This window comes from Drosophila rhopaloa, unplaced genomic scaffold, assembly GCF_018152115.1.
Source record: "Drosophila rhopaloa isolate 14029-0021.01 unplaced genomic scaffold, ASM1815211v1 contig_2, whole genome shotgun sequence".
Taxonomy (NCBI): Eukaryota; Metazoa; Arthropoda; class Insecta; order Diptera; family Drosophilidae; genus Drosophila; species Drosophila rhopaloa.
The window spans coordinates 8,336,959-8,351,921 of record NW_025335083.1 but is presented as its reverse complement, the minus strand read 5'-3'; the positions used below and the strand labels follow the sequence as shown (position 1 = coordinate 8,351,921).

The 14,963-nt window shown below is 42.3% G+C and overlaps 4 protein-coding genes across 9 annotated transcripts in view; 2 read left to right on the top strand and 2 right to left on the bottom strand.

The window, feature by feature from the left end:
• Positions 1 to 808: 808 nt before the first annotated feature.
• LOC108042905 (inositol-trisphosphate 3-kinase homolog) lies at positions 809 to 7,973 on the top strand. Of its 2 annotated transcripts, none has more exons than XM_017121396.1 (4): positions 809 to 1,475; positions 6,012 to 6,140; positions 6,485 to 6,594; positions 6,824 to 7,973. In XM_017121396.1, the coding sequence occupies exons 1-4, from the start codon at positions 1,182 to 1,184 to the stop codon at positions 7,641 to 7,643; spliced, it is 1,353 nt and encodes a 450-aa protein (XP_016976885.1). In that variant the 5' UTR covers positions 809 to 1,181; the 3' UTR covers positions 7,644 to 7,973. The 2 variants fall into 2 exon arrangements, with proteins under 2 accessions (XP_016976885.1, XP_016976886.1); XM_017121397.2 differs by lacking the exon at positions 809 to 1,475 and adding an exon at positions 5,527 to 5,602.
• Positions 7,974 to 8,575: 602 nt separating this feature from the next.
• Positions 8,576 to 9,699, top strand: LOC108042865 (alpha-ketoglutarate-dependent dioxygenase alkB homolog 4). The gene is made up of 2 exons (XM_017121340.2): positions 8,576 to 9,340; positions 9,399 to 9,699. The coding sequence occupies exons 1-2, from the start codon at positions 8,616 to 8,618 to the stop codon at positions 9,580 to 9,582; spliced, it is 909 nt and encodes a 302-aa protein (XP_016976829.1). The 5' UTR covers positions 8,576 to 8,615; the 3' UTR covers positions 9,583 to 9,699.
• A 116-nt stretch (positions 9,700 to 9,815) lies between these two features.
• LOC108042864 (zinc finger protein 236) lies at positions 9,816 to 10,872 on the bottom strand. Its single transcript, XM_017121339.2, has 2 exons — positions 10,707 to 10,872; positions 9,816 to 10,655 (listed from the first exon to the last, which is right to left on the bottom strand). Exons 1-2 carry the CDS (start codon positions 10,830 to 10,832, stop codon positions 9,819 to 9,821), a joined length of 963 nt encoding a protein of 320 aa, XP_016976828.1. The 5' UTR covers positions 10,833 to 10,872; the 3' UTR covers positions 9,816 to 9,818.
• A 384-nt stretch (positions 10,873 to 11,256) lies between these two features.
• Positions 11,257 to 14,963, bottom strand: part of LOC108042861 (neuronal acetylcholine receptor subunit alpha-7) — a 120,873-nt gene continuing 117,166 nt past the window's right edge. For all 5 annotated transcript variants that reach the window (XM_044460334.1, XM_044460332.1, XM_044460331.1 and 2 more), the window contains one exon: positions 11,257 to 14,956. In XM_044460334.1, coding sequence (XP_044316269.1) covers positions 14,872 to 14,956 — 85 coding nt within the window. In that variant the 3' untranslated portion in view covers positions 11,257 to 14,871. The remainder of the gene's footprint in view (positions 14,957 to 14,963) is intronic.

The window sequence follows — 14,963 nt, the reverse complement described above, 5'->3', positions numbered from 1 at the left end:
ATTAATCTCAAAATGGGTTTGGTACAATCATGATGACATTTACATTCTAGTTAAGGCAATCAATGTGACGAAGGCGCGAATGGGTTTGGGATTTTCCCTATTCAATGTAATTTATTCTGTGATGTTTTGAGCCTGTAATCGAAATAATATCAAATTCTATATGACCCTAGCTTCGGTTTTACGACTTGAGGCATATGATTAAAAGAGGTATGTAATCGATCGAATAATGGAGCTATATCTAAAATGGCTAAGATGAATAATAGGTTTTTTTCATTCATCATTTTAGCTTAATGATTTGGGTATTTTAAATGCATGTTTCTAAAAATTAGATTTCGGGAATTTAAATAACATTTAATTTGGCTTATACATATGCATATTAATAGCAATTCTTCCAAGCTTGGTCTAAGATAATCTCAATCATTTAAAAATATTAAACAGTTTTAAAAGGGAACCACAGTGTGATCTTGTGATTATTGGCGTTAAATATATTTCAAAATGATCCCTCCTACTTTGATTTATAGCTCCCAGCGGCTCATTCCTGATATATCCAGAAGGCTAATGCGATTTACTCTGTTTTCTCCAGAGGGTGTATACAGATACAGTCCCACCCTCTCTTACGCTCTCCCCGGCGCTCTCGATCGATGCTCCCCAGAGAGTTGGCGAGTTCCCCCACACTCAACTCTCTGGCACTCCGATTCCCAGAGCGCACTTCGTTGAATTGCCGAACCTCCACGACGAGACACGAAGGCAGCCGATCCGTCGATCACAAAACTGGCTGCCATATGGCGAAACCAGTTAGTCGCCTCCCAGAGCAGCCAGACAACGTAACGCCTCGATTCTCGCCGATCCAGCTATCCACCGATTCGCCGCGATCGTCAGTGCTATATACAGTTCCCAACGGGGCAGAGCGATAAAGATAAAAGTGCAAAAACAAAGCGCACTTAGATAAAGATATCGGAGTTCCCATGCCGAGACACAGTGCAAGTGAAGTGAAACGAGAACGCAGTTTTGACTAGGAAACAGAGAACTACTGAGATATAGAAGCCGAGAGTCGGAGTCAGAATCAGAATCAGAATGCAAATGTGTCGAGCGTGAAAATCGACTAGTTCCCGAACGATATACACTCGACTAAAGTGCCAGTCCAGCCAAGTGAAACCAAGTGCGCAAAGCAACCGATCCGAATGACTATGACTTCAACGGTGCTCCAGCGGCCAATTCAAGCCAAGTCAGAGAGACACCATCAGTCGGGGGCCAACGCGAAGGCCTCCAAGTCAGCCAGCTCCACAAGAAGTCGCTCCACGATGGCCTGGTCAAACGAGAAGCTCCGCTTCTCCTGCATCGACAACATTGGCCTCAAGCAGCTGTGGAAACTTATTGCCCTGGATACGAGTGCTCCCTCCAAGCAGCGCAGTGCCATGATGTTGGATGTGGAGCAACAGCAACAGCAGCAGCAGCAATCGAACAATAACAACGAGGTAAGTGGCCGAAAGAAAAGAAAGCTTGTAAGACACAAGCAAACATAGTGACGTCAATGAGGATTGGGGCAACGCATCCACATCCGCGTAGAAAGCCAACCACTGACAGAGAAAGTGACCAAAAAAAAAAGCGCAGACAACAGACAATAAGACAGAGTTACGTTGCGGAGTCGTGTGTAAGCTCCGACTCCGGATATTGAATGACGTCTGTTTGATGTGGATATTGTTGAAACAACTGTGGGACCCACCCAACCACCCAGTCACCCCCCGAACTATGCGAATTGCAAACAGAGTGTGGGAGATCTGCGGACCGGGCTGGAATTCCAATAATCCACGTAACGCCAATTTGCATACTACGGCGGGTCTGCGCTAATTAAAGACCAGCAACGAGGCCCGCCAAACGTAACGTAGCCGGACACGGCCGGTTATGATCACACATCTGACGGCAGATTGAGATGTGGATGTGGACTCCCCAGAGGCGTCGCTTGTCCGCCAGTGGACAATCGAATCGATTCATTTGATTCCGTTCCATTAAAGACAATTGATTCGTTGACAAAGACCAGAGACATCTCTCTTTTCGGACAGTGTGGTGTCCTTATTTCTCAAAGTCCGAGTTTATTGACTCCAGGCTTTGTTTCTCTCAGTGTGTCTGATTCCGACGAGCCGAGCACTCTTGATCGTTTCAAGTGTCAAGTGCAGTGGCCCACGCTCGTTTTGGCCCCAGTCATTATCGGTTAATTTCGGCCATTTTAATATTTCGCATGTCTCTAAGATCAAGGCTTCCGACAAGAGCGAAGGTTAGAAGCTCGGAGATCGGGTTTGGGGCCACTAATCTAGTTTCTATTTTAAGCCACGGGTATTCCCCCTTAATCCCCATAATCTTAATTAAGTCGCCAAAACTGGGCTCTGAATTGGCGGTGAATGCCAAACTTTCGCAGAGTGATTCACATGGGTTTTCGTGTAAGCGCGATGATTGCACTAAAGGGAAAGACGTTATTCATATTGACGCATATCGGGGGTCTAAGCGGATCCGGTTTTCCTTTGGCTAACGGTTACTCATGACCAGCGAGCCACTAGAATACTACGACTTAGATTGATGGTGCTGCCAAGAAAGAGAGTGTGATGGTTAGTCCGAGTTTTCTGATAGTTTCTGCCCCTGGGACACGGATCTAACCCTCTGCCGATGGCTTGAGTATTGCGATATTATTATATTTTTTAAGCCAACTGGTTTGAGCCCGCCATCCTCCCCTCCCCACCCTTCCAGGCGAGCCCCTCGCCCTCCGTTCGCTGGATTGACGTCAATGCAAATATTAACTCCCCGGCGGACCGAGACTATCGATATATCGATGAAACCCCCCAGACAGTCTGGGCCAACGTCTTGGCATCGTCTCGGGATCGTCTTATAATGTCAGGGTTGTGTTCTACAAAACCTGCGAAGGCTGCTGCACCTGAGTCACGCCCACAGAGCGGGTATCCTGGGGAGCTGGAAAACCAGTTTGAGGGGCACGTTGCAGGTTCAGGGCCAAAATCGTCCAACTTGTAGGCCTTAGGATGGACCTCTTCGGCCAAGAACCATTCATTCGGAGGCGAATAAAAATTCGGCAGGTTGATTTTGTTTAATTAACAGCTCAGCCAAAAGCGCCTTGACGTCACGCGCATAAATTGATTTAAGCAAAGTTTTTGTTTTGCCTCTTTTTGTGTGCTTTAATTATACCCTTGCAGAGGGTATTATAATTTTGGTCAAAAGTGTGCAACGCAGTGAAGGAGACATCTCCGACCCTATAAAGTATATATATTCTTGATCAGGATCACCTCCTGAGTTGATATAGCCATGTCCGTCTGTCCGTCTGTCCGTCTGTCCGTCTGTCCGTCTGTCCGTCTGTCCGTCTGTCCGTCTGTCCGTCTGTCCGTCTGTCTGTCCGTCTGTCTGTTTCTACGCGAACTAGTCTCTCAGTTTTAAAGATATCGAACTGAAACTTTGCACACACCCTTCTTTCCTTTGCACGCAGTATATAAGTCGGAACGGCCGGGATCGGACGACTATATCCTATAGCTGTCATATAACTGAACGATCGGAAATGCCATAACTTTGGTGTTTGTAAAGTTAGGAAGTTGAGATTTTCTATAGGTTTTATTTTTGGCCAATCAATCTGACCTACCGAATTTCATGAGAATCGGCCGACTATATCTTATAGCTGCCATATAACTGAACGATCGGAAATGCCATAACTTTGGTGTTTGTTAAGTTAGGAAGTTGAGATTTTCTATAGGTTTTATTTTTGGCCAATCAATCTGACCTACCGAATTTCATGAGAATCGGCCGACTATATCTTATAGCTGCCATATAACTGAACGATCGGAAATGCCATAACTTTGGTGTTTGTTAAGTTAGGAAGTTGGGATTTTCTATGGGTTTTATTTTTAGCCAATCAATCCTACCTATTAAATTTCATAAGGATCGGCCGACTATATCCTATAGCTGCCATATAACTGAACGATTGGAAATGCCATAACTTTGGTGTTTTTAAAGTTAGGAAGTTGGGATTTTTGTTGAGTATTAAGAATGCATATGAATAATTTTGGAGAATATAATTTTCAGAGTATTCTGCAAGGGTATATCAACTTCGGCTCCGCCCGAAGTTAGCTTTCCTTTCTTGTTTTTTTTGTTGCTATTCCCGTGGTTGTTTCTGTTTCTGTCGGTTAACACGTTCGTCCGGCGGCTATAGAAAATGTTAAGTAGTCATAAATAAACACTACTAAACTGTGGGCTTAGTTAAACGCCGGAATATCGAAACCTAAAAATAAACGCGACCAAAACGCACTCAGAACTCGGGCTCGAACTCGAGCTTGAACCTTAATAAATGCGAACCGAATCGCTCAAGCGAAAAGTGCTGTAATTTTCTGATGTCAGAGTTAAAGTTAATAATTGTTTTGCTCACTTTGCGGTTTTGCTTTTCATCTGTCAGAAGTAATTTTCGCTGAGGTTTTCCCTCATCAATTTTCCCTGAGATGTCGCATACATGAGTGAACGTAACCAGAATCCAGACATTAAGGGTGAGATAATTAAACATGCAATTGCACATAAAAATGAAGTAATACTGTAGGCTCAGATTCTCCCACAGTATGACGCACTTTTACTAATCCAAATTAATGCCCAAGTGCTAATTTCGCCCAGGTGGTGTACGTGCAAAAATGTGCGAATATCGGCTATAGAATGAGCCCAATCTGTAGTAAATGCAGTTGTAAAACGAGTAGTCAATGAATAAAAGCCGCTGACGTCGAATAGTTCGATCGTAGCTATAATTAAGTCCCCGTTAAATGCGAAGCGTAACGTGTAACTCCCGATAAAGGTCAGTGCTGACGACACGAACGTCGAACCTCGAATATTGGTTAATGGAATTTGATAGGCAGTGTGCTCCACCTCAAATCAATGTGACATCTTATTAGCGCCTAATTAATACATAATAGGGGGGTTTTTGGTTTATATATTTAATATGGAAATTCGAGCGGACAAGGCTTGCTACTAATATTTGAATGAGACCCACATTCTTATTGGCAAGAGACGGCGCCGAAATTAGCATAAGGTTCTGGTATCCAAATTTCACATTCCAACCAGTTTTGTAGTCAGGAAAATCGTATTTGCCAGCTGGTTAGGCCTCATTCATTATCTCCAAACCATATCGGGGGTCTCAAGTTAAACATTTGCCAACCGCTAACTGTTGCAAAATGATAAGCCCAAGATCATACCATACTCTGCTGATAAGGGGCGATGACCCTGGCAACGGGTTTTCACTGTGCCCACCATCTACCCTACTGATGAATCTGTGCCACAAATGCAAATTGCGAACTTACGTAAAGATCGCAATCGGAGCAATGTTATTAACCCAAGATTAGGGCCGTTGGGAGGGATCTGCATCTGGCTGAAAAGACGCAGCGTTATCTGGGCAGTTAAGATACGATAATAGTGGCAAGATAGCGAGAAACAAGAGCAGAAGCTATATAAGAAGCGGGCATAAACAAGTTCCGAGGCATTTACCTTAATTAGTCAATTAATCAAAGCGGTGGAGTGAGGATCGGATTGGATTGGGTTGGATCGCATTGGATCGGATCGCCTTCTACGCTGACAGGTCGTTATTTGTTATGGCCAATGCTTATGGCTCAATTCGCATAGGCAGCACAAACAAACGGGCGACAACAAAAACAAACGCCAACTTTGCATACTAAGTGGCTCATTAGGGACACGGCAGTGCCGGGGATCGGTCGTAAACCACACACGACGACCCATCAAGCTGCTCCGTCTTTTTATATAAGCATAAACAAACATGCCGCCTAGAATTTTTCGCCGTTTGCCAATGCATTCGGTTTGAATAATCAATTGACACTTTCGTGAGTCACAGTTGGGCAAAATCTAAAATTAATTTATAAAAATGCAATGCCCCTTTCTTATATAATAATACTTTTATTGATTTGAATATATGATATGTATTTTGTTTACTGTATAACTAATGATTTTTCTACCCATCTTTCTCATTACAGCGGATTCCATATGAGAACTGCGACAACTTGGCCGACTATTTGAGTCTCCAAAGAGCGGCCCAGGCTCACAGGAACCACATCCAATCCCAGGCCCCGGCCCAGATGTCCCTGCTCAAGTTCTTGGCCATTGTAAGTACCCGTTGTTTACTGTTTACACTCAGGTCGATTGGCCAGAAACTTTCCACCAGCGCTTCCTGCTTGAAGCTGAAGCCGAAACCTCAGCCTCGGACAATGTGCGATCGCTTGGGTTGTCGTTGGCGGGTTGCCTGCATAAATTTCACGTTTACGAGGCTGGGGCGTGGCACATGGGTTGGCAAATAAAATTTGTTTGATTATTTATAATCGCGGGCAGACAATAATGTTTCGGTCTGGCGAAGGAGCGAGGCAAACCCGTTCCCAGCTGCGATAAACTGCGATTTATCAATGAATGCGTATTCCCTTCTGACTAAGTTTCGTTTCTCTCTTGCTTCCAGAATGCCCTAGAGTTGAGCGCCCCAGCTACGCCACATCTCCTCCAGCACCAGCAGACTCAGACGCAGGCGAAGCCACAGGGCTGGATGCAGCTTTCCGGTCACCCAGAGAGGTAAGGATCATAATAATGGGAACTAAGAACTTTTTAAAAGAGAAAAAAGTTCAGTTTGTTATTTGTTTACTATTATGAATATCATAAGTCAAAGTTTGTGGTTAAAATTCTTATCTTTAATAATGCGGTTACAATCCTAAATATTAAATGATATTAAAAAGGGCAAATTTGTTACTAGTTATTTAATACCGACTGAGTACTAACTCTAAATTGTCCTATTATTTTCCAGCATTGTGCCCACGTCCACCGGAATAGTCCGCAAACGCATTTCCGGCTTCGAGGACAGCGAGGTGCATGCCTACCGACTAATCTGCCAGGAACCACAGACCGCTCAGATAGTGCCCGCCTACTTTGGGATGCAGGAGATCCAGGCGCAGCACTACATTGAACTGCAGGACCTGCTAGCTGGCTTCCGGGATCCGTGTGTGATGGACATCAAGATGGGCAGCCGCACCTTCCTTGAATCTGAGGTCAGCAATGCCACCCTGCGACCAGATCTCTACCAAAAGATGATCGCTGTGGATGCCGGAGCTCCCACGCCGGCGGAGCACGAGGCACGGGCAATCACCAAGCTGCGGTACATGACTTTCCGGGAGTCACTGTCCTCCTCGCACTCCAAGGGCTTCCGAATTGAGGCACTGCGTCTGCGTGGACGACCGCCTGTCAAGGATTTGAAGACCTGCCGGAGTAGCGAGCAGATCGTCCAGACCATCGAACAGTTCCTGGCCGCCCGGCGATCTGTGCAGAAGGAGCTTCTGAAGCGACTGAAGCACATGCGCCTAGTCATCGAGCAGTCTTCATTTTTCGCCCGCCACGAGATCGTTGGCTCCAGCATCTTCATCGTCTACGATGACGAGAGGGTTGGTGTCTGGCTGATTGACTTTGCCAAGTGCCGGGAGCTGCCCCCGCAGGTGAGGGTGGACCATCGCAGTGCCTGGACTCCGGGCAACCGGGAGGAGGGCCTGCTCCGCGGAATGGACGAGCTCATCCGCTCCTTCGAGGAGGTTTACGCCCGCTGTGGCTCCCATCGCAGCTGCCTTAAAATCTAATAGATAGATTGATAGCACCTGCAGCTGGATCTGCACCGAAAGACTGATCACCCAAGCTCCATTTGTACAGAAAGAGAGAAAGAAGAGGAAAGGATTCATCGCATCGCCCGGGCTGAGCTCCACCTTATATTACCTACTTGTTCCATATTGGAAAAACCTGGCTTCAGCTCGGGTACCCTTAGAAAGTGTAAGACTAGCTGGAGAAGAATATAACGATTAGTATTGATCACCAAGCAGCATTTGTTTGATTGAAACAGGTTTAAAATAAGTATTTGTAAAAATCAAATCTAAATCAAAACAAAAGAAATAAAATATTTTAAGAAAGTTAAACTTGAGTATTGTCTTAATTGCATATGGTAATAGTACACAGGTAAATTGTTTGTGATAGATAAATGTTGGACACTATATGTCAACAAAATTCTGAAGTCGGTCCATTTTAAAGTAAGTTACCATATATGGTTATCTTTGATTAATGGCCTCCCAAACACTTATGCTTGAATAAGCGTTGCTAAAACTATTATTATTCATCCTTGTGCAATAAGTTAACAATGCACTAGTCACAATTTTGTAAATTACTTTACATTTAAATTTATATTTAGGACTTTAAACTTAAATGAACTGATATACATATTTATTATACGATGTACACGATAATGGTTTTACTTACATAAGTTAAGTTACAGGTAAATTCTATCCTAACAAATTAAATGTTTAAAGTACAAGAAACCATTATATTAACAAATATGAAGTATATTTTATAAAAGAACTGAATTAAGTCCAACTATTTAAATAGCTTAATTTAAACTTGGTTAAAATTCCGCCAATAAAGCGCCTAACAGCACTATGTTACAATTTACAGCTGCTTGACTTTAGTATTTTGTAAATTAAAGAAGTGCAATGGTTGGTATATTAGATCTCCCCAGCAGCGGTCACACTGGCGGTTTGTTTTTAACGTGTTTGTTCAATTTAAGGATGAATACAATTCGTCCTTGCGGTTGCAAGGGCGTGCGCACCTGTCTGAGCTGCGAGCAGGACTTTCAGATAGCAAAGCCCTCTCTGCAGGAGCAGTTCCAGCAACTAGAAGCGTGGTCATACTGCGTCCACTGCGAACTTTTGCAGCCCGGCTGGGATACGACTAAGGTGGAAAGTGCCCATGAAGATCACAAAAAGGACGATGGTCTGCCCCTGCCGGGCATTCTGGTACAAGAGGGATTCCTCAGCACAGAGGAGGGCTCGCAACTCTTGTCCGACCTGGACGCATTGGCCTGGGACATCTCGCAGAGCGGCCGACGCAAACAGAACTTCGGGCCAAAAACGAACTTTAAAAAGCGCAAGCTTCAGGTGGGCTCCTTCGTGGGATTTCCTCGATCCACGGAGTATGTGCAGCAGCGCTTCGAAGAGGTTCCCCTGCTGCGTGGCTTCCAGACCATCGAACAGTGCTCCCTGGAGTACGAGCCCAGCAAGGGAGCCAGCATAGATCCGCACGTGGATGATTGCTGGATCTGGGGCGAGCGAGTGGTCACGGTAAACTGCCTAGGCGACGCTGTCCTCACCCTAACTCCCTACGAAGTCCAGCAGGCGAGTAAGTACAATCTGGACTTGGTGGCCCAATACGAGCAGGAATTGCTAGCGCCGCTGTTGAAGGATGAGCATATGGCCAAATACGCGGGAAAGGTGCTTCGCATACCTATGCCAAAGTAGGTTTTATATTTTCTACTTTTCCGTTGACTTACTTAACTCATTTTTGCTGTTCAGCCTCTCCCTGATTGTTTTGTATGGCCCAGCGAGGTACCAGTTCGAGCATTCCGTACTCCGCGAGGATGTCCAGGAGCGACGCGTATGCATAGCCTACAGGGAGTTCACGCCTATGTATATCAACGGAGAGGACCAATATAAGGGAGATCCTGTACGAGAAAAGTCGAAGCTCTTTTGGAAATAAACTACCAAGAACTTGTGTAAATATTAAACTAAATACCCATTATAAACTGAAAGGTTTGCACCGATTCGCGGTAGCTGATTTGGAATTCATTAATATAGACGAGAAGGAAATCCCGAACGAAGAAGACCTTGTAATTTCAAGATATAGACTAAACAAGAGGTTGAGTAAACCTGAATGAGCAAGGGTGAATAAGCACATGAGCTATTTTGGAAAGAAAACTATGTAAGAATTTTAGTTTATTGATGGTGAGGATTGTCCTGATCCGTCGTGGCTGGTCTGTAATCTAGCAATGCAACTTGTGCAGGCAACTGGACACCATGGATTTTCTTAAGATGAGCCCTTAGGTTACTGCTAGTGCTAAAGCTGTTGGAGCACACTACGCATTGGTGATGCGAGTGCTTGCGCCTAATGTGCTCGTTGAGATCACGCACCTTGGCAAAGGCCGTGGTGCAGTACTTGCAGACGTGCGAGTTGCGCACATGAGTCTTCAGATACTGGGGTGAGGCGTAGGCCAGCGGGCAGTACTGGCACTTGTAGATGGCTTGGCTGCCACTGGGCTCCACATCGAGCAGTCGATTGGCCTCGTTGTACTCGTCCAAGTTGTAGTGCTTGAGCTCGACGGCCGCGTAGTCCACGGTGCGCATCTCGTAGGCGGGCGGCTCCAACAGCTGCAGGCGGGAGTCGGACAGATCAAGACGCGGCTGGGCGGTGGTGGCGGGCAGAAACTCGGACACAATTAGAGAGTCCTGATTGGCCAGCCTCTGGGAGGGTTTTGGACCGGATTCCTGCCTTTCCTCTGTTTCCTTTGGCTCTGCCAGTTGCTCTGGTTCTAATACAATAATATCCAGTGGTTCAAACTCCTCCCACGCTTCGTAATCCCCCCCAGCCTTCGTTTCAGTCTGCTCATTCGGATCTGCATCCTGGCACATTTCCAACTGCGCCTCGTTGTAGAGCTGCAGGAGCTGCTGGTTGGCGAACTTCAGCTTTCGGAAGAAGGCGTAGTGCTGCTGACATTCCTCTAGACAGCCACTGCAAATCATGGGCAGCTCCTCCGTTAAATTCAACGCTATGTTCTAGGATGATAGGTGTTTTGATTGAGGTTTAACCCATTTCTGTCGCCATACCCTGCCGAACATGGCCTGAATTAGCTCGAGAACAGTGTGATCCGAACTGCCGCTGCTCCTGTGCTCCCTGATGTCCACCACAGCGCTGTCCACAAAGCAAATCCTGCACAATTTACGCAAGTCCATTGAAATTGAATGTCAACAAAAACTTGTAAACAGGTAACAGTGTGACTGCCAAAAATCTTTAGACATGTATAGTATTCTAGTTTGAAGAGTCACGAAGTATATTTTAGTATTAATTTTTGAAACTCGACTTGCGGCCATACTAATTTTTAAAGCTAAACTGTTGTTATTTTCGAAATTGCATTCAAATAAATACTTTTGTCAAAAATAAAATAAAATAAGAATGTAATAAGTTTTACTTACCTGTTTGACTTAAAATTAAATTAATTTTCTTATAGGAAATAAATAGCAGCAAGCATTTGTAATTTTTACTTAATGCTATTAAAATGATATAGTACTAAAGAAAAACAACTCGTCGATTTAATTCTCTTTTCAAAATAAATTTTTATTCAGTTTTTGTGTTTTTGTTGCAATCATGTCTCTCGATTTTTAATATTAATTTTTTTATTATTTAAATCATTTAATTCCTTTGTTTTTGGCTTAAAATTAATTATTATCGTCAATGTGACGAAAGTTATTTGTCTGTCAATAATGTTTATCGACAACAGACTTTTTGCTAATTTTTTTTTTTTTCGGTTTTAGCCATTTGTTTTTACATGCATAATTTTTGGGAAGATTTTATGGTTTTGCTCGCGTTTGGCAATCGACAGAAATTCAATAACGGTTTAATAATTATGCAATTAGCTATTTAAATTGATTTGGTAGTTAGACTCGGGACACAGGCTGAGGTTTGGATTTGGGTTCGGGTTGGTTTGCAGGCCTCTGCTTGGGAGAGTTTAGTGCTAAACATTTGCAGTTTATAGACTAAGTTTTTCTTGTCATTTAGTTTAATGCTAAATTTTAAATATATTTGCCTTGTTTAAAAAAGTGTCTCGAATCGGTTTTTAATGCGCTATTTATTGTTGAACTCTGTTTAATTGCCCTGGGGTTGAACATGCGGAGTGCAATTGAAACGAAAATCGAACTCTTCGGTTTGCTGATTTCTTTATTTTGTAATACGAACAATTCGAATGCTTTATGTCTGACTGTGTGTGTGGGCGTGTACCAACCGTTTTGTAATTAGCTTTTTGCATTTCGCGATTGCGTGTAACTCTGATCAGAGGAAATTAGTTATTACTTGCAAAGTAAGTTAGTAGTAAGTAAGTAGTAGAGTTTTCAAATGAAAAAACATTTTCCTTTACTACAAGTTTGGTTTTGCGGTAACTTCATTTTCATTTTCATTTTTAAATTCGTTTATCGTTTTAGTTTTTGCCTCCTCTCGTTTTTTTACGTTTTCTCGGGTAATCGCGTAGGTTGCCCTCTCCTAATGTAGGACGCTTAGTTTATGGCTCCTTCTGCAGGTCACCTCATTTTATAATTGCCTAGTTAACGCTATATTATTATTACTTGTATTATACATAATCTCGTACATGTAGAGTTCAATCTTTTAAAGAGTGTAGAAAATGGTTTGCTTTTTAAAACAGCTTCTTTTTATCAAAAAGACATCCATACACATATACATAGCTCTAATTATGCGCCTAGCTGCTCAAAGATTAGCACTAAATTAATTATAAAAAAATTAAATTTAAAACGCACACACCCTTCTCAACTCTATCTCTCGATTTCCAATGCATTCTGACTCGGATTCTCATACGTGTTCAATACCGCTTTAACTCAAGATCTCAATTTCAATTTGAATCGGATTTCGAATTGGAATTCACACTCGAATTTGACTAACGTTCGAAAAACAACAACCTCATGGGGACAGAGCAGTTTTCGGTAGGATTACGCATCGCTCTGGGCGTAAGTAAAAGTCGTCTCATATCAAATCTAAATTTAAATGTAAATGCAAATAAAACATACAAAGTGAGTGTATACACATATAACGCTTAAATCTGATCTGCAGTTCCTTCAGTTGATTCAGCACTCGATTGGGTTGTTCCATCTGACAGCGGGTGTATCTAATAGGGCCGATTTGCTTTCCGTTAAGTAAACTTTTTGTCTGGCTATCAAAACTGGTTTGTCACACAATTCTGTTAGAAATTCTCTTGGGCAGGACAACGTAAGAAAGGATTACTCGAGGGGACAAAGGAGTGCGATTAACTCGGCAGTCTGCTATGCTTCTTCGTCCTTCAACCATTTTCGGTTTCCATCTGATCGCTCGTTTCGTCGATTCTTCTCTTTCAACAAGGAGGTAGGTTTTTCATTGATTTTGGTTTTTGTTTAGAAAAAATATTCACGTTTAAAGGTTTCTTAGGTGGGTTCCGGAAAGAGTGTTCGAGTATGAGTTTGTCTTTTGGGGGCTATACCGTAAATATCACTGTTTTGCTTTGTGTCAGGGGAGAGCATAGTAAAATAGTTGACAAAATTCGAAGCTCGTTTCTAGGAATACACAGGGATACAGATATAGACAGAGAGAACTCATCCGAAAACTATGTGAAATTTCCAACAAAATTGTGATTCGTGTCTTGGTGATTTCGAGTGGCATTGAGTGGGGTTGGTTGGTTGGCTTAGTGGGGTTCTGTTCTGTTCTGTTCTTGCGCTGCTTAGTGTCTTTAGTTTTGCTCGTTTCCGTATCGTTTTATTAAAAATATATCCATATATATATATGTGTATGTATATATGCGGTGATATATGTGTCATAAAATATATATACACCTTTTCATCTTGTATTGCTAGTTCGGTTTTGGTTTCTCTGGTTTTCGATTTCCGTTTATTATTACTTTGACTAATTAATTGGTGACTATAACTCGGTTTGTTTTGCCCTCGGGTCGTTTGTCTTTATGCTTACTCAATTTGCTACAATATTTCAACAATAAATTTTCTAAAAACATGATGTTCAACGAACATACTTCCCCACAATGTGTTCGTTAATGCGTCTTTTAAAAATTAATTCAATTCACTATGAGTATATGTATGTATATATAGACCTTTGTTTATATCCATTATTATGTGTCAGTTTGTTACCATTTACAATCAGCTATCTTCCAAGCAACTCTTCAAAAGTGAAAAAAACGTTAAGTAAAATAAAACTAGAAGTGAGAATTTGATCAAAGTAATGTACAATGGATTAAATATGAATAAAAGCAAGTTTCGTAAAAGTTTCTTCATTGGGATCATATTTTGTTTGCAAACTGGAATGAAGGAAATCAAACAAAATATTGTTGGTCCACGTGATCCCAAAATGAAAACAGAAAAGTAAAATATTAAAGCTTGAAAAAGCATACAACAAAGGGTCAACATCCTGTTCGTCTCCTGTTTACACTTTCCAACAAATAAATGGTTACTTTCCCTTGTTTTTGCATTTGTCAATTAAGTGCTTCTGTGTCGGTGTGTCTCCGTACGTGAGTGTGTTGCCATTTTAAATACATATCTAATGTCTCATAGGAACAATCTCTTATATATATCATATATCTTAAGTGTATGCGTATGTGTGTGTGTCTGTCATCTGTTCGTCTTACATAAATTATAACAACTCAGCATATTAATTAACTTATAACTCTGTTATTGTACATACAATTACTTAGATGTATGTGAGTCTGTCTGTGTGGGTATACAGTGGGTATACGCATGTAACCTTTGTGTGTCCTGTCCCGCGTTGTTTCTTTGTTCTTATTTTCGTCCTGCTCCTCCTTGTGCCCCTCCATCTCCCCTCCTCTTTCTTTGCCTATTCGTATGCAAATTTTTGTTTCATTTCTTGTTGTTTGCTTAACTCTTATAATTTTGTGTCTGTGTGTGTATGTGTGTAGCTTACTTAACACTTTTTTCGGTTCTTGTACGGCAGTAATTTTTGCTTTTTGTTTGGTTTGTCCATAAAATTTTGTTTAGTACATGATTTTGTATCGTTTTGTTTTTCTTGCGATATTTTCTTTGCTCTGTTTGTTTACTTAAAAATGTAATTAACAATTTTTTATTTGTATTATTTTTTTTGTATTTTTTTTTTTTGCTTTGTTTCGCAGCAGCTTTGCTAGTTTTTGGTTTTTGAAAAAGAACTTAACTAGGCATCTCCCCGGCCACTCGGGCGTTTCCATATCCGTAGCTTAATTGTATAATTCCAGCGTCCTTATTGCACGATTATGTGCGGAGCCGAGAGCAGCACGGTAACCGTTGCAATAATCGTGAAGAGCGTGAAAACAATTAAACAGAATCTGTGGA